Source organism: Colossoma macropomum, unplaced genomic scaffold, assembly GCF_904425465.1.
Source record: "Colossoma macropomum unplaced genomic scaffold, Colossoma_macropomum, whole genome shotgun sequence".
NCBI lineage: Eukaryota > Metazoa > Chordata > Actinopteri > Characiformes > Serrasalmidae > Colossoma > Colossoma macropomum.
In genome coordinates, this window is record NW_023494790.1 from 9097484 (window position 1) to 9123525 (window position 26042).

At 38.4% G+C, this 26042-nt stretch overlaps 1 protein-coding gene across 1 annotated transcript in view; it reads left to right on the forward strand.

Annotated features, from left to right (window-relative positions):
• The window catches only part of LOC118809092 (transcription elongation regulator 1-like protein), a 128862-nt gene extending 124393 nt beyond the window's left edge, over positions 1 to 4469 (forward strand). Inside the window, exons 10-13 of the mRNA XM_036572052.1 lie at positions 83 to 215; positions 566 to 655; positions 858 to 976; positions 4012 to 4469. Coding sequence (XP_036427945.1) covers positions 83 to 215; positions 566 to 655; positions 858 to 976; positions 4012 to 4168 — 499 coding nt within the window. The 3' untranslated portion in view covers positions 4169 to 4469. The remainder of the gene's footprint in view (positions 1 to 82; positions 216 to 565; positions 656 to 857; positions 977 to 4011) is intronic.
• Positions 4470 to 26042: the final 21573 nt, after the last annotated feature.

Consider the following 26042-nt stretch of genomic DNA (forward strand, 5'->3'; position numbering starts at 1 on the left):
AGACAAAAAATCGGAGTTGAAGCTTGTAAAGTGAACAGATTGAACAGAATTCTTTTTTTTTTTCCTTTCATTTCTCATTAAGACTGGAGGAGCCAACAGATTGTGTTGCCACAAGTGAAGAGAACTGTGGAGAAAGGTGCAGAACATCTAATCAGATGGTTCTACCATTGGAGCTACGGATCACACACTTCAGAGAAATGCTCCTGGAGAGAGGGGTGAGTAGTCTACTAACTTTATACAGTAGGACCACTAAATTACATGAACTCCAACAGAGTTCAATTTGATTCAGCATAGCTGAGGGAGCATATTCAGCTGTAGTGAGTAGTCAGTTTTAGTTTCACTGTCGAAATGAGGGTCACAGGTACTGTTGTTTAGAGACTTAAACACGTTTTGAGAGTGAGCACTCAATTCAAATGATCTCCCTAACGTGAAGAGGATCCTCTTATTTAATCTCACTGCTCACTTTACTGTGACCCAAACTGTAGTAAACAGATTTTAGCTGACACTTGGGTGTACAATATTATTGCCTTTTGTTATTGCTTGGGTTTTTTCTCGTCATTGTCAGGTGTCCGCATTCTCTACGTGGGAGAAGGAATTACACAAAATCGTGTTTGATCCGCGTTACCTTCTCCTGGGTCCAGAGGAGCGTAAACAGGTAGAACCCTCTCTGAGCTCTTTCCCTGACCTTGGCCTTTCTAAACCAAACCTCTGTGTCCCTGCACGCAGCTCGACCTCAATTTGACACCCGCAGGCTTGCAGAGATGTTATTCAGAGTGACCTTGCTACTGAGCCTTGCAACTCCTCCATGTCTTAGTGCCTCTGAGTGATCCAGCTTCTGTCTCCCTGCTTCTCTGCAGATTTTTGATCAGTTTGTCAAAGCCAGGATAAAAGAAGAGTACAAGGAGAGAAAAAGCAAATTGCAGCATGCCAAGGAGGAGTTCAGAAAACTGCTGGAAGAGTCGAAAATCACATCCAGGTACATTGCAATTCAAGATGCTTTGCATAGAAGCGTCCTACAATGTCCTTATTATCATGCCTCACTTGCTGTATTAATGAAATGGCTTCCGCAAAGAAGGCATACTGGCCCCACACGCATGACCCGAGATTTATTTATTCAGATATTGTGTTAATAATTGATGTGATCTGTGGTGCAGGTCTAAGTTTCTTTGAGTTTGTATGTTTGATGATAACCTTGTTTCCTTTGCGAGTTCCCCGAAGGAGTCAATTCAAACAGTGATGAAAGTGGTGCAGCCACTGCTGGGATTAGGTCTCCTTTTGAAGTTTACCTTTTTGCACGCTGAACAAAGTTCCTGCTCCTGCCTTCATAATTCACTTTCTGGTATTTCGTTCATAGTCATGACACATTTGCATTTATAGGCTACAGCTTGTTTGAGAATTGACCAAATGAAACATATATGAGGATGAATATGCTCTGATCCTCTAATGAGAAGGAATATGTCTTTACCTATGATCACCTACTAAATGTGCTGTGCTTGTGAGGTGCAGGGTTTGAAAGGGGCATTGAAATATTTGAACCATCAATAAGATCAGTGATGCTAAGTTACATTTGCATAGCACCTTTCTGAAACTCAAGGGCACTTTAGGATTCCAAACAATGGCTAGTCAGTCTTCTCTGTCATGGTACAAAGTCCCTGTCTCATGGCCCAGTCTAATGCCTTTGTCACAGAACAAAGTCCCAGCTTGTGGGTAAATCAAGCTGTGGTGTGAAGTCCTCGGCTCATGGCCTAATCGAACTTCTGTCATGGTGTGAAGTCCCTGTTTCGCGGCCTAGTAAAACAGTGTGAAGTCCCCATCTAGTATCCCAGTCAGACTTTTCTTTTGCAGTACAAAGTCACAGCTTACGGCCAAATCGAACCGCAGCGTGAAGTCCCCGGTTCGCGGCCTAGTCAAACTCCTCTGTCATAGTGCAGAGTCCCCATCTCATGTCCCAGTGTAACTCCTCTGTCTTAGAACAAAGTTCTAACTTGCAGCCAAATCAAACTGCGGTGTGTCCCCAGCTTGTGGCCTAATAACACTTCTCTGTAGCAGTGCAAAGTCTCCGGCTCACAGCCTTGTTAAACTTTTCTGTCACAGTGTGAAGTCCCTGGTTTGCAGCCTAGTCAAACTCCCCTGTCATGTTACAAAGTCCCTAGCTTGTAGCCTAGTTAAACTCCACTGTCATGGTGTAAAGTCCCTGGTTTGCAGCCTTGTCAAATACCTCTATCATGATGCTAAGTTTGCGGCTTGAGGCCTAATTAAACTCCTTTGTCGGGATACGTAGTCCACGACTCTTGGCCTAGTCAAACTCTTCTGTCACGGCACGAAGTCCCCAACTTGCAGCCTAGTCAAACACCTTTGTCACGGTACAAAGCCCCTGACTCTTAGCCTAGTCAAACTCCTTTGTCAACGTGCAAAGCCTCTGACTCTTAGCCTAGTCAAACTCCTCAGTCATGGTGCAAAGTTGCTGGCTTGCAGCACAGTCAAACTGCTCTGTCACTGTGTGAACTCCCTGCCTTGCAGTCTAGTCACACTCCTCTGATGTGGTCTGAAGTCCCTGGGTCATGGCCTACTCAAACTCCTCTATTGTGGTGAAGAGTCCCCAGCTTGTGGCTTAGTCAAACTCGACTACCAGGATGCAAAGTATCTAAGTTGTTTTTTTTTAATTGGTGGTAAAAAAACTCTCAGGAAGGAAGTCTCCTAATAATAATGCACCTTTAAGACACTACAGTTAATTTATCCTCCTAAGTTAAGAGGCAGAGTAATGCAATGCAAAACTGCCCACCAAAGCTCCAGTACACTAAAGGTCCTGTGTACTATTCTAATTAGCTATGTCCAGTGTAGTCTTCTTGTCAGTTAAGTAATCTCCTTTAAGGTGCACACATTGCTGATACACATGTTCAGTTGCATACACATCTTCTGTATTGCCAAAAATGGGATGCTCTGGAGCAGCTGTACATGAGCTTAGGGTCACTAGGTCCAATGTTAAGCAGTGTATAAAAACCCTAGAATTGGGCTGTGCAGCAGTGGAACTGTGTTCTCCTGAGTGGTGGGTCTCCATCTAATACCCTAGGAGACCTGGGATACCTTGACTTGGGGTGGCATTTGTGACCCAAACCTAATCGCCCCACATCAGTATCTGACCTCGCTTAAACTCTTGTGCCTGAATACAATCAAACCCTAACATCAGTGTTCTAATATCAAGTAGAGGCTCTCACTACAGCAAAAAGGAAACCTACTTTCTATTAATACTGTTGATTTCAGAAGAAATATTGGATGAGCAGTTGTCTACATACTTTTAGGCATATAGGGCTAGTTTCCAAGACAGGAATTAAGCCTAGTCCTGGACTGCATGGCACTTGAAAGCTGATTTTTCATTAAAGGAAAACATAATCCGTGACTAGGCTTAGTCCCTGTCTGGGAAACCAGCCCATAGAGTAAATTGAATGAAATATGTAATCAGCCACACTTCTATTATCTTCACCAATTTTTGTAAGTGCCAGTTTTGTACATACATGCTTTTCAGGCAGGCTCCATGCTATATGTGCCTAAAGCCTGGTGCAAAAGGCTTAGTAAATCTGATCCTCAGTCTTCAAACACACAAACAAGACAAAGCATGACTTTTGAGTCAGCTCTGCACACAGTCAGTTAAGCTTCCAATTGGACACAGAGACACGAGATGGGCAGAGAAAGTGCAGATGGAATTGCTGAAGTGTCAGGCTGCTGATAGTTGCACTGTAGTCATTTTCTTCAGTCCTAAGAGCAAAAACAGAGCTGAACTCATTTCAGTTCAAGGCTTTGTCCTGTCCATAAACCCACTCTCACTGAAGCTGTTCAGATTGAGCCACACAGTTAACAATTACCAAACTTGTATTAAAGCACAACAGCCGCACAGAGTGGCATGCAGTGCATGTGTAGATGAACAACAGAGTATCACACCTGTGAAATGGAAAATCGGACGGCTTCAGCAGTCTGTAATAACTTATGTGATTCATTCCCCTCTTTCATTTGTAGGTCAAATTTTAAGGAGTTCTCGGAGAAGTACGGCAGAGACCCACGCTTCAAACAGGTTCTGAAGCAGAAGGACCAGGAGCTCCTTTTCTCACAGTTTGTCAGCGGGCTGAAAAAGCGTGATAAAGAAAATCGCATGAGGCTGAGGAAGATGAGATGAAGACTTGCCAGGCTATGAATAAACTTTTTTTTTTTTTGATGGAATACTGTGACAGGATCACCTTACAGTATGTCCTCTACTCAAACTGCACAATGACACAATCTGCTCATTGCATCTGATTGAGCAACCCATTGCACCACCCGCAGATTATGGTTCTCTGGATTTTCAGAAAAAGAAATAAACTAACAAATGAATCAGAGCCCATCTGGTTTGACTTTGGAGGTTCAACTCTTGAGACGGAACCTGTTTCATATTGAAGCTCTTACAATTCAGTGTTGCAAGATGTCACAATAATGAAAATAAAAATAAAGTGTATTTCAGTTAGTATGTAAACTGTACTGTTTGAAGCCATTGACCTGAGCACACAGGAATAAACTGATTTTTAAAGGTTGTAAATATATGTTGGTAATCTGGCGCTGTAATGAAAACGATTTTGTGGAGGTGCAATCAGTGTGGAATGTCACAGCAAGACATACGGTTCTCCACAGCATCTGTGAGAATCACTAAGTTGTGTTTTTTGGTGGATTTTTCAAAATGTTGTCCAAAACGTTCACTGTGGTTAAAATTGTTATGGTACTGTAAGGTTATGGTGATAAGCTTGACATCTTTTTGGCACAATTGTTCATGAATTTATTTTGAAAAGCAAAATCAGAGCCAGAGCATCCCAGCACACGCTTCAACAAGTATTACTTTAAAAGAAGACTGTTTAATTACTTGGAACATCATAATGTAATTTAATTGTCAGTGACATTTATTTATTTATTTATTTGCTTATTTATTAATAGATTGAGATAGTTTTGAGGATTTTTTTAGTGGGCAGTGCAATATGGCTTGGTACACAGTTATTAGTCCAAACCCGGAACTATCTACACTTTGGTTGAGTACCCATGTCCTTTCAGTACTTTTAAAATTGGTGGGTTCTTTCGAGGTGGTCATATAATAAACAGTGCTACTGTTAACTGTAAATACAAACAGCAGTTGCTATAATAGAGGAGTTTCAAGCTGTGATTGCTTTTTTTAACCATTTGGTGTTATGCAAAGAATCACAGACAGTGATGTGCTACCCCGGTAAAGGCCTTGGCATACTTCTTGCAGACACAACGTTTCGGACCCTGGCTTCAAACAGTATGATGTAATTGCAGATAAAATAAACCACTGCAGATATTACACAGAGGCTTTCCATGCTGTGTCACACACTCAGCATCAGGACAGCATCTGCAGATAAACACATTAAAGACCTTTGATAGGTTGGTTTAAATGTGATAACCAAAACAAAAACACAGTAATGTGATTTTGGCTTTGTGCAAACTTTGCGAGTTTTATTTTGTTCAAAGTATACCAAGGTCTAAAGAGGGTAACCAAGATCGGCACAGGTACTTAGATACAGTGCAGGTCACTTGACAATTGAAAAGATGATGAAATGTGTACCATACTGCACTGCACAGTGAAAAAAAATAAAAAAAAACATTATCAGGCCTTATCCACACATATCATTATATTTTTAAAACAAGTATTTTTTTTCGCCATTTTCAAAAATTTCTTTGTCCACACCAACAGCATTTCTGAAAATCTCTATGTCCACTAGAGAATGCAAATATGCTCACATGAGCAGGTGTACCCAGTACAGGGCAGTAAAAGAAAAGTAGCTTTTTTAAGCACGTTGCACCGTGACGCTAAAGCAGAGGGGATGATCTTTAGCAGAAATCTTCTAACAAAGTGAAGGCAGTGTTACAAATACAATAGGCTTTCACCTTTAGGCCATCGGACCTCCATAATTTGATATTTCACACAGATTCAAAATCAGATTTTTTGTCAGAAAATAAAAACCTAAAAAAAGAAAGAAAGCCACCATTTGTTGATGTGTAGATGTTTAAGTTGCCACATCTATAGTACCGTCTCTGAAATGTACACACTCCAGAGAAGCTGAGGTTTTTTCTTCGATTTTTGTTTCATTTGAAATACGGACTTAAGATTTTTTTTTTCTTTTTTTAGCTTTTTTTGTTCCATTTGAAATGGACCATTGAGTCTCAGATCTTTAGAAACCTTGTGGTATTTTAATACTTTTAGGGGAACAGAGCACAGCACACATAAATTCAGTTACATGTTATCCCACTCAGAATTACCAAGCACACAGGAACCCAGCTGTTACCTTTATCTCAGTCTCCTGTTCTGCATGCTTAGTAAATGAAAACTACTACAGACATGTGCAAACTGTCAGCATTTTCAGAAAGCTTCCTTTTGCACATTTGCACAAAAACATTGAACCACCCTGGAGAGTGTTTTCAAAAACAAAACCTTCATTTTCAGCAACCAAAAATGCAGAGAAAAAAATGTTTTTAAAAATACCCTGATATGTGTGGACAGGGCCTTAGTTGTCCAATCTGTACCATGATGTACCATCCACAATGTCATATTGTTACCATGTAACAACTGAGTGTGTTCATGCTAAACTGACTTTATTTTGATGTTGATTATCTTTATCCAGAGTGCTAAAAGCATTTCACATTTATTTTGGTTGAGTAAAGTTTTGCCTCATATGAAATAATAAAGTTACATTGTTTAAAAAAGCAGATTTCTTTAATTAGAAAATTTGTTACTAAACCTAAAATTATTAATGAAACCATGTGAAAATGATAACATCACCTTCCGCTGTAAGATGTTTAATTTAGTGTGATCCTAATGTGAAGTCTCGTTCAGGCTTATTTAATCAATTTTTCCACTCCACACTTCAAATGAAACAGTCATCTCCGCAGCTTTTGTAGTTCACACATTCATACACATGCAAAGAGAAACAGATAGGGATTTCATCAGCTGAGGAAGAAAGACTTCCTTCTTTTTGCCATCAATTGTATGTTTATTTGTGATTTTACCACATATTTGTATACTTTGATACAAACATTTTCAGTTTCACTGCTCATATCATGGAAAACTGAATTTTCCTTGTTGCTTTGAATAAAAGAGTTTGATGTACTATGTAAACATTGTTTCAAAGATTTCAAAATATACTGTCCCCAGTCCATACAGTCTATACACGCTAGAAAAGCAGCTCTTTTTGAACTCATCATGACTATGATGTCACAACCATGAGCAGATTTACGTATGAGCACCCATTCACACTGAAGTGACTTGGAGTGTTGTTACTGCAGTCTCAGGCTGTTATCTGAATGGAAGATGCAGGAGGAAATAGTTAAACTTTCCTATTGCTGTTCCTGGCTGTCAAGAAGAAAATGCATCATTGCAGCCTTCCAATAGATCCAGACAGTCCTTGAGGACTTAAGTTAGAACTGAACAGTTTGTTCTGTACTTCTCAACCCAGACATGCTTTTTGATCTCAGTGTGTCTCATTTCACTCGTGAAGGGGTCAGAATATGAGCCCAGTAAGAGAGAGGCTGAAGATTCCATCTGAGCTCAGAACATATACGAATGATGTTTTCCAAATCAAAGCTGTTACATAATTCAGTGCATTTTACTTTGTGAAGTGGCCACGCCCTCCAGCCCTGGGAGATTACAGCCACAACTAACACATTAAGAAATCAACTTCCCCAAATAATTATAAAAAACGTAGCTGTAAAAGTATATTCATAAAGATGCTGCCAATGCCAACCTTGGGATACAGAAATAACAAGGCTAATTACAAACATTGCAATCTCTTGTTTTGTTTTCTCTGTGTGTATATAATTCACTGATTATATGAAATCAAGCATTTATATTTATTGATGTTTGCAACACTGGTGAGCACAGACAGTAGGTTGAAAGTGCTGAGTAGTTTGGGTTTTTCTTGGAGTCAAAGGGCAAAAATGGGATGAACAGTCAAAAACACAGTCAGACAAGAATAATGAAGGCAAATCAATAGTCGTAGCCCAGGGACAGGCTGAACAAGGCAGCAACTAGACCATGCACACTAGAAGCAAGAAGACCAGAAACAAGGCTGAGTAATGAAAGTTCAACTGATAAGACTTCACAAAACACAATATGAAAGAGTGAAATTAAACAAAGTTAACAAAACACAGGTGATAACGATGCAGAGACTCATATGTAAAGATAAAGCAAAGAAAGTCTTAATTTAGCATAGTCTGCCATATTATGCCATACATTATGGTGGATGCATGCAACTTGAAATTGCAGAAGTAAGAATAGGCAAAAAAAGAGTGTCTGAATTTAACAAAATGATGGATGAGAAAGAAAGGATAAAAGAAGAGCAGCAGAATAAAAACAGTATTTGTGATGGTCCGGTGACATAATATGCCAGATGCACCTCCGTAGTTTTAGTTGACTGAATAAAAACAGTGTGGACCTGGAATGGATAAAAGATACGTTGAAGGAAAGCATAGCACTGGGCTGTCCAAAGGTCTGTAGAAATCATTATGAACCTACATTGTTACAAGTACATTTTTAATTCATCAAGGTATAAACAATGTAAATGTGCCCTCAAACATACAACAGTGGTTTTAAGGTCCAGTTGTGAACCTTAAATAAGTGTTTCCAGGTGAAAAGTACATATTTGTACCTTTTCGTAACCTAATGTTTTAAAAAAGAACAATAAAATAAAAATGCTGGAGCCGAGACGGGGTGTGTGGAGTCAATACAACTTAGAAAATAGAATTTCATGGATTATGGTACAGTTATGTTCTCTGACTAAAGGTACTGAGATGCACACTTGAGGGCACCATCCCAGTGACAAGAGGGGTACTGCCACAGTGAGAGTTTAGCACCTTTTTTCTAAGGGTGTAGAGCTCAAAGCTTTGAGAACATTGAAGTAGGTAGAGTTTAAAACACATCAAGTGGTAAAATGCCTTGAATTTTTATTTTTTTTTTGCAGTATGGACTAAAAAAAAGAAAAAGGGAAAGGCAACCCATCAATAACCATCAATAACATAAAATAAAAAACAGAAGTGTCATTGATTTATAAGAGTTTATCTCTCCTGTCAGGTAGATAAACCTGACAAGAGAATTCTTACAACCAGAAGTCATTTTGGCTGTAGTCAAAAAGTCTCTATTTATTTTGCACAACACACATTTTGCCCATTCATCTTTTCAGGTTCTGCCAGGTTAGTTGAGGAGTGATGGCAGATTGCAGCTTTGAGGTCTAGCCACAGATGTTCGATGGGGTTAAGGGCAGAACTGGGCCACTCAAAGTCATCAGTAGTCTTCATTTAAAGGCACTCTAGAGTTGTCTTGGCAATGTACTTTTAGTCATTGTCCTGCTGAAAAATGAACCCCATCCCCAGTTTAAGCATTCTGGCAGAAAGGAGCAGGTGTACCATTTATCTTTTTCATCAGTCCTGACTAGTTTGCCAGTCCCTGTGGCTAAAAAGGATCCTTATACCATATTGCTGCCACTACTAGATTTTACAGTGGGGAAGGTGTTACTGGGTTGATATGTACACATAGTTTAAGCTAATTTCCACTTTTTCCATAAAACAAATTTTTTTTGGTTCAATATCTTGGAGATTGTTGAGGTATGAGCATCATCTTTAATGGCACACACTGACCTCTGGAATTACTACTCGAGAATTACTATCTCTAGAGAGATAGATGGCATCACAGTGACTAAAGGGGTGGTCTATATGGCTGTGGCTTCATATTTGATCTATTTCTTTATGATGGATAAAACTGAGCTTTATGGTTGCGAGTTCTTTGCGAGGCTGGGAAGAGTGAGGACACTGGGAACAGGTGTGGAGACAGAGAGCTTTTGTTTATTCACACACAACACAAAAATCACTTGGCTTTTCAGCCCACATACAAAATAAAAGCGCACGCTCGCTGGGACTTCCCAGTCTTTTCTTTGCTTTGCTTTGTTTTGCTGATGGCTATAAGTAGGCTGGCAGAAACGAGGCACAGGTGCACATTATCAGCTGCTTAGCCCGCTGGTTCGACATGACTGGCTCTCTGCCCTGCATGTGTCGCTCGGCCACGCCCCTTCCTCCACAACAGTATATTCAGTTCCCTTCAGATGGTTATGTATCTTTCTCCAGACTGGTGCTTCACTATGTTAGGATCTTTGATTTGTTTTGAATGCTCTTTTGTCTACATTGTGGTTTGTTCTGCTGGACCTCACAAAGACGGTGTATTTGTCCTCATGAAGTAATTGAAACAGGTGGTTTACCATTGTCCTACACAGATGCTGGCCATCAATGCACTTGAGTAATTGAGAGGTAACATATTACATTTGGTCAGTAAGCCTTTTAAATGCAAATTTAGCTTTAGAATTACAATGAGTATGAATACTTCTAAAAGTCCTCAGTTTTACTTTTAATGTAAGGATGTACATTATTTTCTAGAAAATATCCTTTTCAGTTCAGTTTAAAAAAACATACGATCTGTGACAACAAAATACAAAAATTGTTTTGAGGGCTGAATATTTTTCAAGCCACTGTATGTCATTACATTTATATGATGGAAATAAAGAATAGCATGAGGCTAGAAAAACAAAATGTAGTTTGTCAGCAGAGTTGACATCTTGCTGTAGGTTCCCCTTGGAGCACACAGTTGCTGAACTAAATCAGACAGTTATGAAAGACGTGGAATGCCTGCATTGATACATGAATGCACTGCGATTGAAAAGATCTGCTTCAATGTGGCTGCGGTTTATACACTTGAATAAAAAGAGACATGTTACATGTTAGATATGGGAAAAATATCTTACCAGGTGACTGAACCTAATAAGACTGCAGTAAAACAGCCTTAACATTGTATATTCAAGCTTTGAAATGATAAAGACAGAACCAGAAGTTGATTTAGAATAACAAAAACCTTTCTTTCTTTTTTGTAGATCATCTTAACAAACATTCGACCATTTAATTGTCATGTCAGCAAAGACAACTAGAAAATCTTTCAAACTGAGATAATTTTCCTATTACCCAAGCTATTATTTCCCAACAATTGTGGATTTCAGAGGGGAAAACAGTTTTCAGGTGTGTCAGAAATGAAAAAGGTACACAGTGAAAAAAAAAAAAAAGAATGATCTGATTTAAAAGCCTGGTTTAATAGTCTCCCAGAGTACAGAGACTGGCTTATCATAATGGAAGACCAAATTAAAAACACCATTAAAGTTATTACAACCAGGAAAATAATTACAGTATATTTCCATCCCTGCATTAAGCAGCATATGCCCTATTTACCACACCCCCCCACTCCCCCAAAAAGCCGTATTTAAAAGCATGTTACTTTCTAACATTATTACCATTAGCTGAATGAGACTGCTGTGGAGAGTAGAACACCTTAATTGTGCTGCTATTTATTTTCCACCTGATCTGCTGACATAGAAAATAGAGCATGACCTGGAAGGCAGAGAGGATGACTGGTGCAGGAGGTTCAAATTTGCATTAGCACACTGCAATCTCCACCAGTTCATCGTCTTGGTTTTTCAAAGAAATGCTAAAATGTCACACCCTGTATGATTTTGGCTGGATTAGTTTCACATCTGTAGAGCGTACACATTCCTTGTAGTCCCAGCAGTCTCTATTTCAAGGCAAAGCAGAACACTAGAGATCTCCAAAATCCCAAGTCTTCATCGTCAGATTGATAGTAAGAAGCCCTTAATTTAAGTATCATTGGCCAGACTGTGACTCTGAAGGAAGGTTGTGAAAATGAAGACCAAAAAGCATTCTAAAAAGTATAGATAAAGTTAATACACATATATGCACAAGATAGAAAAGGGCAACTGGATAATATTCAAGTTTTGGGATATCCCAGTGAGCACTCTTGGATCAATTGTGAGGAAATTGTGGCTGTCTTGTACCACTCAGACACTATCTAGACAAGGCTGGCTCTCAAAACTCAGCATTAGAGCAACAAAGGGACTTGTGAGGGAAGCTGCAGAGAGGCCAAGAATCACTTTGAAGGAGCTACAGCATTAAGTGGCTGAGACTGGAGTGAAGGTGGACCTGTTAACAATTTCAAGAACTCTGCATACAACTGGCCGGCATGTGAGGGTTATTGCAGCAAAAGGTTCTAACAATACTAGTGTGAAAGGGCTGAATACTTATGCAAGCAGCATTTTTCCAGTTTTATTCAGTTTTAAGGTCTGCTGAAGATTTATTTTGACTTTCAAAAGAAAAAAGTTTTAAAAGCATATCCTCCTGAGATCCGGAAAAGTTAAAGTTTGAGAATTTCAGTAATTTTAAGATAAAATGATTCTATGAAAAAAATATGCTGCACTGATCAAAAACATTTATTTATTTATTTATTTATTTATTTTTTATATCCTTCATAGTGCACAAGAGGACATTGCATAGATGATGTCTATGTTGATTTATTGTTTCCTATTCTGCATCAAGCCAAAACCCTGCAACATCAGCAACAACTAAAACAATCATAGAAACTAATTTAAATGAAAGATCAGTTAACCTGAATATTGTTTATCTTTCCAGCAGTATTCTGAAAACTTCACACTTTGGCAGCATCAGAACTGCTCCAGATACACTGCATATCAACATATACAGCAACATATTCTTTTCCTTTTCAAGAAAAAGAATAACCCAATCAAAAAGCAACATTTAATGTGATTTAAAAACACCTTATTTCTTATACAAATGTGCTCTAATCCAGGTTTTTCAACAGTCAGCCACACTTGCTAGACTTAGTTGTTAATGTTAATCTAAGAATTTTGAAGCCAAAGTTTAAAAATTTCCACGGGTGGTACCTAACATTATACCACTTAAACTGAACTCCCACCAGCCTTAGCTTTGCTTTTCAATGCTTTCCAAAGCTTTTTCCAGATTCATGGTCCTGAGTGGTAGTCCCAAAAAACAAATTTTCTTTGTCACACAGAAAAATGTTACATTTCTCACAATTGTTAATATTTTCCCCACTACACCCTGCATTTTGGCATTGTGATGCATTGGTTGCCTCCACCATCTTTGGAAAGTGGACTGAACCATACTTTTTCACACTACTGTGAGAGTGTGGCTGCACATATCTGCATTTGCTTGGAGAGCCATTCATTTAACCAGAGCTTGCCACATCACTGTGCTCATTTGCGCCAGATTGTGCTTGACCGATGATCTCCTCAGCCAACAGTAGCTTAAAGTCAATGTATTGGCAGGTATCCTTGTTTACTCTCCCAGAGGCCCTCACATAATACTTGTCTTTGCTTGACCACTTCATGCAGCTGTTCTGAGTTTCTATCCAAAGGACTGTAGAAGCCATGATACTTGATTTGGTGTCCATTTTGTCACAGCAAGCAACTCAGGTTTTCGTCTGACAATTTCAGAGGCTCTTCATCCTGTCTTCTGAAGCTTACAATCAGTGGATGTCTTTTCCATGCGTTCTGCAGGCATCCTGTTTTTCATGATTGTTGGCAGATCTTTCATATGTAAGTCATTAGGGAATTTGACTGAAGTGAAGTACCTGTCAAAGAACAGGTGGGTTCTGTTTTGGGACAGACTCTGTCATTCAAGACACTGTATTTCCTCCAATTCCTAACTTTGCATCTCTAAATGTGTTTTTGCCTCTGTAAATTTCAAAGTCCCACATCAAACCATTTGGACTGCCAATAACAAAGACTTTCAAACCTGTTGGGTTTGGCTTCCGTGAAACAAGCTGGCATACAGGACAATGGGCAGTAAAGTGTCCATTTGTAGACACCTTCCCTGGTCTTGGCAGATTAAGACAGCCTTGTTGAACTGAAACAGTCAAAAGTGGTATCAAGGCTGACTCCTGTGACTAGTACCTCACATTGGTTTGTAAGTGTAGAAAACCTTGTCATCAATCTACTGCACACAGTAATTCTAGAGCATCCAGTCAGTACGGCTTTGGGTGTTGTCATTTAGCTGCACGCTCTGTTTTAATGGTAGGAATGAATCTTAGGTGTAAAAGAAGATGGAAGAGAATTAATGGAATTTTGACATTAATTTTTAAATGAACATTTGTCTAACAGGAGATTTTCTAACAGATTAGGAAATTACATAAGGCTCAGATTCTTAGCTCATATGTCTGTGAACATTCATTCCAGTTGCCCATTTAGTACTAAAAGAATAACTTAAAATGCTAGAGGTACAAAACAATTCAGGGCAAAAAAAAAAAAAATAGATGTAGAATAGACAGTAATATCACAGGAATGTATTTCACTGTTAAGCTTACGTGTTGCTTCTAACTCAAACTGGATCATGAGGGGTGTGATAATCCTTTTTTTTGCTCATCCTGCAATGCTTCCTCCTCTGTCTCCTCCCCATCCTCTCCTGCACTTTTGACCTCCTCTACTACAACATTTCCTCATCATTTAAAAGCTCAAAGTCTGACTCTTCTTGCACAATCCTTAGCAAAATTCCTCTGCCTCAGATTCCTCTCAACTGTGATACAATAAATGTCATATAAAACAGATTTAGTAAGTTTCAATGGCCACCACAGAGGACATCAAATAAATATGCTGTTAAGTGGTAAAATTTTATACATATCTATTGAAACATTGCTTTGAAATTTAGCTCGAATGATTAGGAGAATGTGTGCTCAATCCAGGGGAATATTTTTATATGATATAACTTGAGGCAGTATTAAATGAAATTGTAAAATGTGCATATCACTGTTGTCAGAACAAAACCTCATATCTCCAAAATGATAACTTTACAGGAGAAGGAAAAAAATCTTCTTTACAAGACCAAGTCATTTTGCGCTGTTTCTTTTGGTCCATTCATCATGAAATTTACACACAGTGTAAATTACAAAAAAGCTATTCAGTACAATGAGTATATTGATCTTTTAACACTTTATTGAAAGTTACCTATATTGGGGCATCTTGACATGTGCATGAGTATTGAGTAATGTTTTTAAAAGAAATACTCACGAATTGATGAACTGAAAACAGAAAAGAATGAATGTCACTTTAGCTGAAGGAAATATCTGTCTTTTTACCAATGCTGACATGAGCCGTTCATAAGCTCGAGTATTTCTTTTATTCAATGTTAAAGAAGTGCATTATGTTATGTTGATGTTGAATATGTTATACAACATCATTCACTTCATTAAATATTTCAATACAAGTTCATATTGCTTAATATTGCTTTATAAGTATGTTATTCAGTGCTTCTATATGTGTTAGGAAGCCTCCCATTAAATCAGTACCCTTTCTTTTCTCATTTGAGCATTTGACCCCATATAAACCATCATCAACTATGTTTTATAACATATTCTACTCCTTTAATGTAAATAAAAGAAATATTCAAGAATTTATGAACGGCTCATGCCAGCACTGGTAAAATGACAGATAGTTTATGAAGTAAATGAAAGTGTATTATCATAAGAGGCTTTCAAAAAAGTGAAATTAATTCCTTTTATGACACAGTTATGATGTGTCATTCCCACGTTACTGAACTTATAAAGCAGACGTCTAGCTAACACCATTTCTCAGCTCTATGAACTATTCTCAAGTACTCACACTTTACTGATACATGTCATACATGTCTTGCCATGTATAAATACAACTGTTTGAAAAATGACAAAAATCTTGTACTTCAGTGAAAGTAGAAATACCTTCAGTAAAATATTACTTGAAAAGTAAAAGTCTCCCATCTGTAGTTCTACTTGAGTAGAAAAGTACAGAATGAATTGCTTTTAAATGTACTTAAGTGAATATACACTATTACAGTTATGTTACATTACTTTGATGAACGATTTCTATTAAGGAGGCCCCTGTGGCTGCAGAGAGGACAAAACACAATTACCTGTTCATATCTGCAGCCACACAGGTCTCCTTAATAGAACTTGTAATTTTGTAGGCTACTTTAACTGGTGCAGAGATATATAGAATTAATAAATGTTGTTCTTAACTAAGCCTCTTTCTAATAAGGGCAATACTTGTGGATGACGCTTCATAACAGTGTTACCAATGAAACAACTGTCCATTGCTTTTGTATAAGACCTCTTATGTAAATACAACATCATTCACTTCATAAAACATCTCATTTTATCTTGGGATTACTGGCATAAACTGTTCATGTTGCTTAATATTGCTTAATAAAAGTATGTTATGCAGTGCTTATGTACGTAGGAAGCCTCCCAGTAAATTCCCAGTCATTTCAGCATTTGACCCCATATAAACCATCATCAATCATTTAACTAGCTAATATTGACTAGCTTAGCTGGCTGGTTTACATCCATTTCCTTTCATGCCAAAACAGGTTTTCTGATAAACCTCTGGTAAGATGCATAGTAGTCCAAAGACAATAAGTGGCACAGTGTCTCACACCTTTGAAGCAGAATGAAGAACAGACAGTGGTTTTGTACACCTCTGGCAGTCAACTGGAGCTGACTGAACCCATCTGCAAGTGTGGAAAAGTCAACAAGGCTTATCCATCACTGCCACCTCTCTTAAACACAGCTATAAATAAATGCACGAGCTTCAGGCTGTGTGCGTGTACTGAAACTCTGCTTTCTGTGGGAGTGAACTCCATTATGGCTCTGCAGGACACCCAGACCCTTTGGTTTCACTCCACACATTCATCTATACTGATCCATTATTGAAACCGCAGGTGATTCATGTCATAATGTATACTGTAGAAACAGTAGCGGATGGAAGAACGATCACGTACGTCCTCAGCTGGCTCTGGTATGAACCTAAAAGGCATGTAAATGTGCATTGGAGAGGAAAAGACATGCCTATGGGATCTGACAGTGGCAAATCTCATCATGCCAACACTCGTGCGGATTGCGTGGGGTGCATCAGTGTATAACTTACATTCTTAATGCATGCAGTCATGAGAAGATCTATATTTCATTATATATTCCATATTGCTGCTGTCGAAACAAAACCTCATATTTCCATTTTTGCAGTTTTTCAGTTTTTGGCATAATTTGAAAATGCCTGTTGCCCGTTGCATCGTTTGTGAATTTTATGATGAATAAACCAAAAGAAATGGCCCAGAATTACTTGGAAAAAAGTCCAGTTCCACTGGCTTACATTAAGAGTAAAGTTTGTTTTTTCCTTCTCCTGTAAAGTTATGATTTTGGAGATACAAGCAGTGATATGCATTTCCTGATAGACATTTACTGTTAATCACTCTTTAAGCATTTGGTGGCATGTGTTATGGTGTAAGTACACTGATGCAACATGGCTGCTGTATCACATCAGTTTTTCATTTGTTTTATATTGTTTGTGTACATCTTTTGATGTTTCCCCACTGTCCGAAGACTTTGCCATCATACCCATGAAATAGCTACCGAGAGGGACTTTCCCCCATGGCTGGGCTGGCTGCTCAAGTAACAGTACACTGCAGCTATGAGGCTCCTTGAACCGGACGCTTGAGCGATGCTACACAGCTACTAGGGTGCCTGGATTGGCCATTTGTTCAACACTCCATCACAGCTATGAGGCTGCTGGGTATTCAGCTGCATGAGCATCGCTACATCACTGGCTTCAGAGCTGCCTGGACAGGCTGCTAGATGTATGCTACATTGTAGCTACATGGCTTTCTCAGTTGGCCACTTGTGAGACACTATATTGTAGCTACATGGCTGCATTGGGCTGGCTGCTTGAGTGATGCTACATTGCAGCTATGAGGCTGCCTGTACCAGTGGTGTTCGGCTGCATGAGCTACACTGCAGCTACGAAAGCTCCTTGGGCCAGCTGCTTGACCAATACTAACCCCTCCACAGCAACAAGAATTTTTTCTGGGCTATGAGGCTTCTCAGGCTGGCCACCTGTGCAACACTACACCATAGTTATTGGTCAAAAAAGTAAATTTGCATTAAAAAGTGCAGAAGTGTGTTCTCTGTAGATGCTATGTTAACCTAGTTTTACTCAGAAACTGAAAGTGTCATATGATTGGGGAGCCCAAACTTTTGCATTAAAATCTGACTGAAAATAATGTCAAAGTTGCCATAGTGTTGTACAATGTTTGGATGCGGAACGCGTGGAAAGCACTGAGCAGACCAGCCGTGCGTACAGAACAAGGAATGAATCACACTTCACCTGGGGTTGTGGAGGGAGAGGAGTCAGGAGGGAAATTAAATGAGGTTTCATCTGAAAGAGCAGCACAGAGGTGTTTTCACCCCTCAAAGCATGAAGCACACCACCGTTTGGGTCTGGTGGGGGAGAGAGAGGGAGAGAATGGGGCGAGATAATCATCAGGTGTGCTAATGTTAGGGCATGATGAATAGTAATCAGAAGGCACAAGGCAAATAACAGCACCAACAAGAGACAGAAAAAGCTGAACTTTATTCAAATGTCATTTTAGTAAATAGCATAAATTTAATGTCACTTCAGAAAGTATTTCTATAAAATATACATCCCCTGATGAACAGTAATGCTTGTGTTTTTACTCCTTCCCTTGTGATTATATCTCCCTACATTTTTTATTACTCAAAGTAAGAAGAATGATTGGTAACAATTCAGAACAATCAGTAACAATTAATTTGAAGGCTTCGTACATAGGAACACCACAATATGTGTCATAAGCACTGAATACTGTGTTTATTAAGCAATTTGTGAGAATGTATGAACAGTAAGTTGACATAAATGTTTTGTGAAGTAAAGGACTTTGTATTGACGCAAGGGGCCTTAAACTAAAGCGATGCATATTTGGCAATTGCAATAGTTTATAACAGTGTTAAAAATGGAACAAATATCCATCTCTTTAGTTTAAGGCCCCTTATGCCAGTTAAATGTAATTTACTTCCTGAAACAAAGTATCTCATGTGCTTTTTCAAATACTGGCATGAGCTATTCATAAATGTTCAGGTAATGCTTTACAAGTATGCTATTCAGTGTCTATGCATATGTTACAAGGTCCTTATGAATGTAGCCTTCATATAGGGTGCTACTAAATAATTACTTCAAATGTACAGAGGTGAAAAGGAAAAGTGACCACATTTCAGCACATTCTTCAATACAATACGGTGACTTCTTTTAACCAATAAATTAGCTCAATTTCTAATGATTTAAAGTAATTTTAGGTCATAACACATAACTAATAGATCACATGTGAACAGATAAGAGTAATAGACTGAGAAAACTGTTCTTTTTTTTAAGAGAAAGGGGTGAAACAAAAAAAGCCGTCATTCACCAACTTTAAACATGATGCCAGCTACAATATATAAAACAGAGATGTTGATTATATAATTGAGAGAGAATCTAACTCTGTTTTCTTTTTTCATTAGTTTAATCTGGTTCTTGCAGGCAAACAGTAAACATGTAGTAAGTATATCCTTTGAAAAATATTCCAATGACCAATAAATAACTGATATATTTCACCATATTTCTCTCCTCTTGATGTAAACTGGGTGGTTCAATTCTTGGGTAATGCTTCTGTTAGCATTTCCTCACCAATCACAAGGCTGATGTCTCTTGCCCCACCCACACAAAACAAAGTTTCAGAGTTAGAGAAACTTAGCACGCTAAAGCTAACCCATCATAACCAAAAGCTAGCAAGCTAGACCACCTGTCTGTAGCTGCCTGTCACCAATTAATTCATTAATCCATACACAAGCATTGTTCTTTTGTTACTTCGTCCGTCCAATTGTTTGTCCATCCATCCATCTGAACATTTGCATGTCAGTTCATCCATTCCTTCAATGCCTTGCTTCATGCGTCCATTTGTTCATTCATCTGCATGCTTGTTTGTCCATGACTTTTTTGTCCAGTTAGCATCACATAAAAGCTGGATAATGATTTTAGTTCGTATGAGTGGCAGAGCAGGCTAGGAGTGTTAGACAGAGAGCTGTCAATCAAGCTGCTCATTAGCCACACCCACACAGTTTTAAGATTGGTCCAATCAGCAGCTTTTGTGTTTTTTTTTCATCATATTTTCTATTTCCTATTTATATTTTCATTCAAGTCTTGCTGGACGTTTAACATAACACTCAAGTTTAGTATCACACCAATAATTTAAATATTTTACTGTGTTACTCCTGGGACTTTAATACATTACCATAGACATTCATCCTAAAGCCCAAGTATGAGCAATTGTGCTTTCTAGACTGATTGTCCTTATGATTTTCAAATGGCAAGTTGACTTTGATAGCAGAATCAGTTATAACCATTTAAATCCCTTGTACACAGTCCTCAGCCATCAAACTATATCCCTCCAATCACCAGTTTATCATCTAAAGCAATCACAAACTTTTAACCTACTATAACTGCTTCCATCATCTTTAATGCTAAACTTACTAAACATAATTTTTACTTTCAGACAACTAATCAACAATTACGTTTTATATCTTCCAAATATCCCTCAACCTTATATCCAGTCCCCCTACCCAACCAAAATAACTCCTTAAATTCAAATAACCTGCACACTTCTAAAAACCATAAAATCCTTACACAGTCAAACCCACTACACTCAACTAACCTCCAGCTCTAATACATTCACGCATATTTTAACAGCTCCCACTTTCAGATACCCCTCTTAACATTCTATTACCGCTTTTGCTTTAGGCCTATATGCAATTACAACTATTACAGCTTTAAAGTGAAAAGCAGCAAATATGTTCTGTATATTTTCAAATTATTAACCAAAACACTGCGTCTACTTTTGAGACCTATTAAATGCCTTCCACTGTAAAACTCCAATAATAACCCCTATTTACAATACCTATTAAGTCCTTGCAATCCTGCATGCAGTTAACCATGCTTACAGATACTTAAACACCCTCAACAAATTACACTCAGTGGATATTGTGCTTTGACAGGCCCAATGAATGATCAGCCTATACTAAAATAATCCAGGCTAAAAGGATTTCACCACTCAAATACATTGTTTTTTTACTCTAATTGTGAGATTATCATGTAACACACTACTCTCCATGCAGCAGGGCAGGGCTTGATTTCCCTTCCAAGCAAGCAAGCTGCGATATATCAATAAGAGACTTTGGGCAAGACTCCTGGAGCTAAGTTCTCCTGCCTCAGTAAGATGACAAATATTTTCATTTTAGACTGCACTGGGTAAGAGCATCAGCCAAATGCTGTAAATGTAAGAATATTGAAAGATTGTTCAAGTACTTCTAGTATTTTTATCAAATAAACATATTCCATTAATGCTGATTGTGCTTACTTCACAAAATATAACATTCGTCAGCTGATGGAATAAAACAATTTGAATAGATAAGAACTGACAATGTCTACACTGTTAAAAATGGGCGGTCAGCTCAACTCAAAATGATGTAGTAACTGATTACATGGCTTTTCTTGAGTTGACTCAACTTGAGGACACAAGAGTTCACACAACTCAACCTTCTTAGTCGAGTCAAAAGTTCTCTTAAATTTTTAGTTCTGCATCTCAGTTAAATAAAATGAAATTTTTTTTTTTTTATAGTCAACTTCCCCACTAGCCAGTACTCGTTCCATTACACAATCCTGCAAGATGTTTTTCCTCTTGGGTACACACTTATGGACTGCTACAGCATTACTGGGGCTCAAACTCACAACCTCCTGTTGGGTGACAGCTTAGTCCACTGCACCAATCAGGAACACATGAAACAACTCAGATTTAGTGTCTACAAATGTTTAATATGCTGGAGAAAATATTTGTTGTTTTAACTTTAAACATGGCATCGTCTCATGTGGTGCAACTGTCTAATAATTCATCCCAACATCAGGAGATTGTGAGTTTGAATCCCAGCGATACCATAGCCATCCATATCTGGAAGCCCAAGAGGAAAATCTGCCAGATGGGACTGTGTGATAGAAGGAGTACCAGCTAGTGGGGAAATTGATGAATTTGACTCAACTAAGAAGTTTAAGTTGGGTGCACTCTGGTGTCCTCAAATAGAGTCAACTCAAGAAAAGCCATGTAATAAATTACTATATCATTTTAAGTTATGCAGACTTCTCATTTTTTACAGTGTAGAAATACACCATGTGTTCAAAAGTGTCCAGACACCTTTAATTAGTGAATTTAGTTGCTTTAAGGTACATTCATTGCAGTGTACCTCGATGCTCAATAAGCTCAAAACATCTCCATTCTTTATTAAATCAAGGCCTTTAGAAACAGCTTATAATTCTAATTGCTTTTACTTTTCAATCTTCTTTAGCTGGCTTTGCCAAGCCAACAAAAAGTTTGTTCACGAACTTTAAATTGCAGTTTATCTTGCATTCTTGTGTCTGCCACTGGTTCTCTCAGTAAACTTTCTTAGATCTGTTGAAGGAACAGGAAAAAGAGCACAATGAGTAATTATATGATATGGAAGAAACCCTCAAACACTAATTAACACTATCTTCAAGCCCTTGGTGACTTGAAAGTAGTTGAACACAAATTCAGTAAAATCATTTGCCTCCCTTAGGAAACTATATTAATTATTCTTATCAACAGAATTTCTAGAACCAGCTCTAACATTCTAGACACTGCATTAGGAAGAGAGAAGATACACCTTGTTGTTATATCGACTTTGTTTTTACATTCATTCTGTATCATGAATCCTGTCCAGTCTGCAAAGACTCATGAGAAAATTAACATTGGTGGCCTTGATCTTCTTTGAACTGATATGTGCCATATTTGTGGCACATTCTGGTCCCACTCTGAACAACAGCCTTAGATTACAATGCTATTTACATGAAGCTATAAAATCTAAAAACCATCAGCCATGAAATATGCAGAAGCCATGCAGTAAAGTCCTATTCATTAGTGGCTTGTGTTCTTGTGTTATTCCAGCATTGCCAGGAGGTATACTGGGGCTGTGGACCCAGTGCTGCTGAAACAGGCTTTTTTCCACTGAGTGGGTCCTCCACATTTTTCAGCAATCATTTCCTCTGAGTACAGGGCTTTTTGACGTTTATGGCTTACTACTGCTTCTCCTGTATAAAAAGATGCAGGACACACATCTATTGCGATTTAATTGTTGAAAGTGTTGGAGTTCCAGTAAATCAGATGTAATATCAAGGCAATTACCTTCTTCAAGATGGTTGCATGTTTAGACACAGCAGTTCTGTTCTACCTCTAAAAACATTGTTTTGTGCCTTTTCAGTGCCAATAAACAGCATTCTATTGGATTGCATTTGACTCCATTGCACTCCACTGCATTCCGTTGGAAAAAAAGACTACTGTCAAAATACATATTTAAATTGGATTGCTCAGTATTTGTTTAGAGTGAATGCACGAGGTTTAGTTTCCAACGAAATGCTATACAGTGTCATGATTAAATTTGCATGTTTGTTGAATTTAGTGGAAAAAACTGAAGGATTTATGTGACACACCCTGGTTATCAAACACACAGAACAACATGGCATTACTGACCATTAATGAACAAAACAAAAATATTCTATTTTGGCTGTAGTCAATGTGTGAAATACCCCCACAGTATTTGGGGGTCCCATGTTTGCTGGCTACTCCAGCGTTGACTAGCTGCTAACTTACCATAGGGGCACTGATGCTAGCTTTAATGGCAACAAGATGTTTGGTACAACAATTCTTATTTTGGAAATTTCTCACATTAATTGGGATCTTATACATCTCCTCGTTTGTCTTTGTTCTGGGAAATGAGTAACAGTTCACTCTTTCTACCAATCTCTTAGGAAACTGGGCAAGTTTTCAGATTTACAAATGTACTATGGCACATTATACACTTTTCAGAGGTATACTCTATGCTGGAGTATGAAGGCCCAACTGAGTAAACCAATCTGCCTGAGGCAGATCAGGGCTGCATCTCTAGTTTGTTAAGAATAGTCAACACAGAGATCCCCATTCATGGTTGTAGCAGGCTAATGGTCTTTCCCTGAGTTTGCATGTGAGTGTCAATTTTTGGCTAACAGACAGCATAACATAATGATACATTAATTTTCCAAACTTAAAAAAAATCTATATATATATTAAGAAAAAAGTTTAATTTCTTATCCCAGTTGACAGCCTTATAACATTAGCTCAATTACATGATGACTGCATGAAGCCACACAAACTGGCAAAAAATAGATGGTTATTAGACGAGATCATTAGCAATGTACATTGTTTATTTAAGGCTTAAAAGTCATGAGGATACTCTGTACACTTCGACACCCCCCAAAAAAATCAACATAGGGTTACACCTCAATGGTTAACCTATATTTAAATGAACTAATTATAAAACCAAGGGTTTCAGTATTTATTGTTTCTACAGACATTTCAGTTGTTCAAAGAAATCTGCAGGGATTTTTTCCACAGCTGGGTTCACCAGGAGATGTTAAGACATTTGGCATCCATGGCTCCCAAAATAATCTACACCCAGTTTCTTCCACCACAGCAGCTTGAGGCAAAAGTTGAGAGAAATGAACTCTTGATGGAACGTTCCACTGAAAGCTGGTTTTCCATTGATATTCTACTAACGACAATAGAACATCTGGTTGACCACCTACCACCAACATGTAAGCACAGATTAACAGTCTGACTTGCCACACCCACACAAAATAACTACAACTTGAAATGAATAACACACTGTATGTTTAGGTATTTTGACAAGTTGTGCACATTCCCAGTAGTTTGAGATTTTTGTCAGTGTTGTTAAACTTCACAAAGACCATAGTTATAGGTGGGGTGTGGATGGCTCAGTCATGTCACTAGTGTAGGTAGTGAGTGGAAGGAAGGCAGTATTTCACATCAGTATAGATCTTTACAAAAGAGGGATGAGGTGGGATTTAATGTCTTTTCCTTTCATGGTTGAGGTACACAGTTAAACACGTTCAGTATAGTTAGCTTCATGGTAAAATTGTAGAACTTGCAGAGCTGTTCGCAGGTACATCTGGACTGATGTGCTAATGCAGTCCCCATGCATCTCTCCGAAACAACCACTGAGTGCCTCTGCCACATGAACAATTGCATTCTGGCGGTAGTGTGCTTTCTTGTAAAGTATTAGACTGGGTTATGCTCTGCATGTGGGAACCTGAAGACCATCCTGCAGTGTTCGACTTATTTCAGCATTGCTAAAGAAGCATGGAAACTGTTAAAGTGCAAGTTCCCTGCTTTGCTATATAATCCTAGCCATGATTCCCTCAAAGGTTATCACACACATGGTGCTCAAACATAACGCGGATTGAAGATTTAACAGAAGGGTAGTTAAGCAAGTCAAACCAAATAGAGGATTATGTTTGTGCATTACAGCGATGTTCAATCAAGATGGCATGGGGGAGCTTTCCTCAATGACATTTCCATAGCTTATCTGGGCTCCCCAGATACTCACTGTGAAATTGTGTGAATAAACTACTAAAGTAACAAAGGGTCTTTGATTAAAAGATCTCTCATGTGAGTAACTAATGAATTCAAACAAATAACATCTGAATTAAGATACAGTAAGAATACAAAATGTTTTGTTCGTCTTTTGGACTCAAGATGAGAGGCTGACTCAAAAGACTTGTATTGTCCAAAAAATCCCAAAATGGTAACTTTATAGGAGAAGACAAAAATGATCTTATCTTTTTATGTGAGTTAAGAAATTCTATTGGTCTATTTGTCATGAAATTTTCACACAATGTAAAATACAGCTGCAATGTTCAAATAGTGTAGAAAACATATATAATGTGGCCAATGGAAGGTCTGTTCGGGGTTCCGACCAGACCCATTTTCCCGAGGGCAGCTCTCCAAGGTGCAGACAGGAGCTGTCAAAGTTCGGCACCTCGTGTTGTGGGCAGCTGCGTGGCCGCAGGGGCGGAGCCACAAATCCCGCTCATCTGGCCACCGCTAATAACAACAGCTGTGTTTACTCACCTTGAGGGATCAGTTGAGTGAGTGGCTCCCATCCTGATGGTTGGGGCTGAAACTACTGCCTATTTTGTTTCTTTTCCCTTTTTTTCTCTCTCCCTCTCTAACCTTGTACAGGGGACTGAACCAGACCCTGTACCCTGGATTGACTTGCCTCGGACAGAGTCTCCCTCACTTCACACTTGAACAGCCTCCCCATGGTAGTAAAGAGAGAGAAGTGACCAATCTTAACCGCCTTTACTTTATTTTTGTTTTTTTAGTTTATGAAATAATTGAAAAAT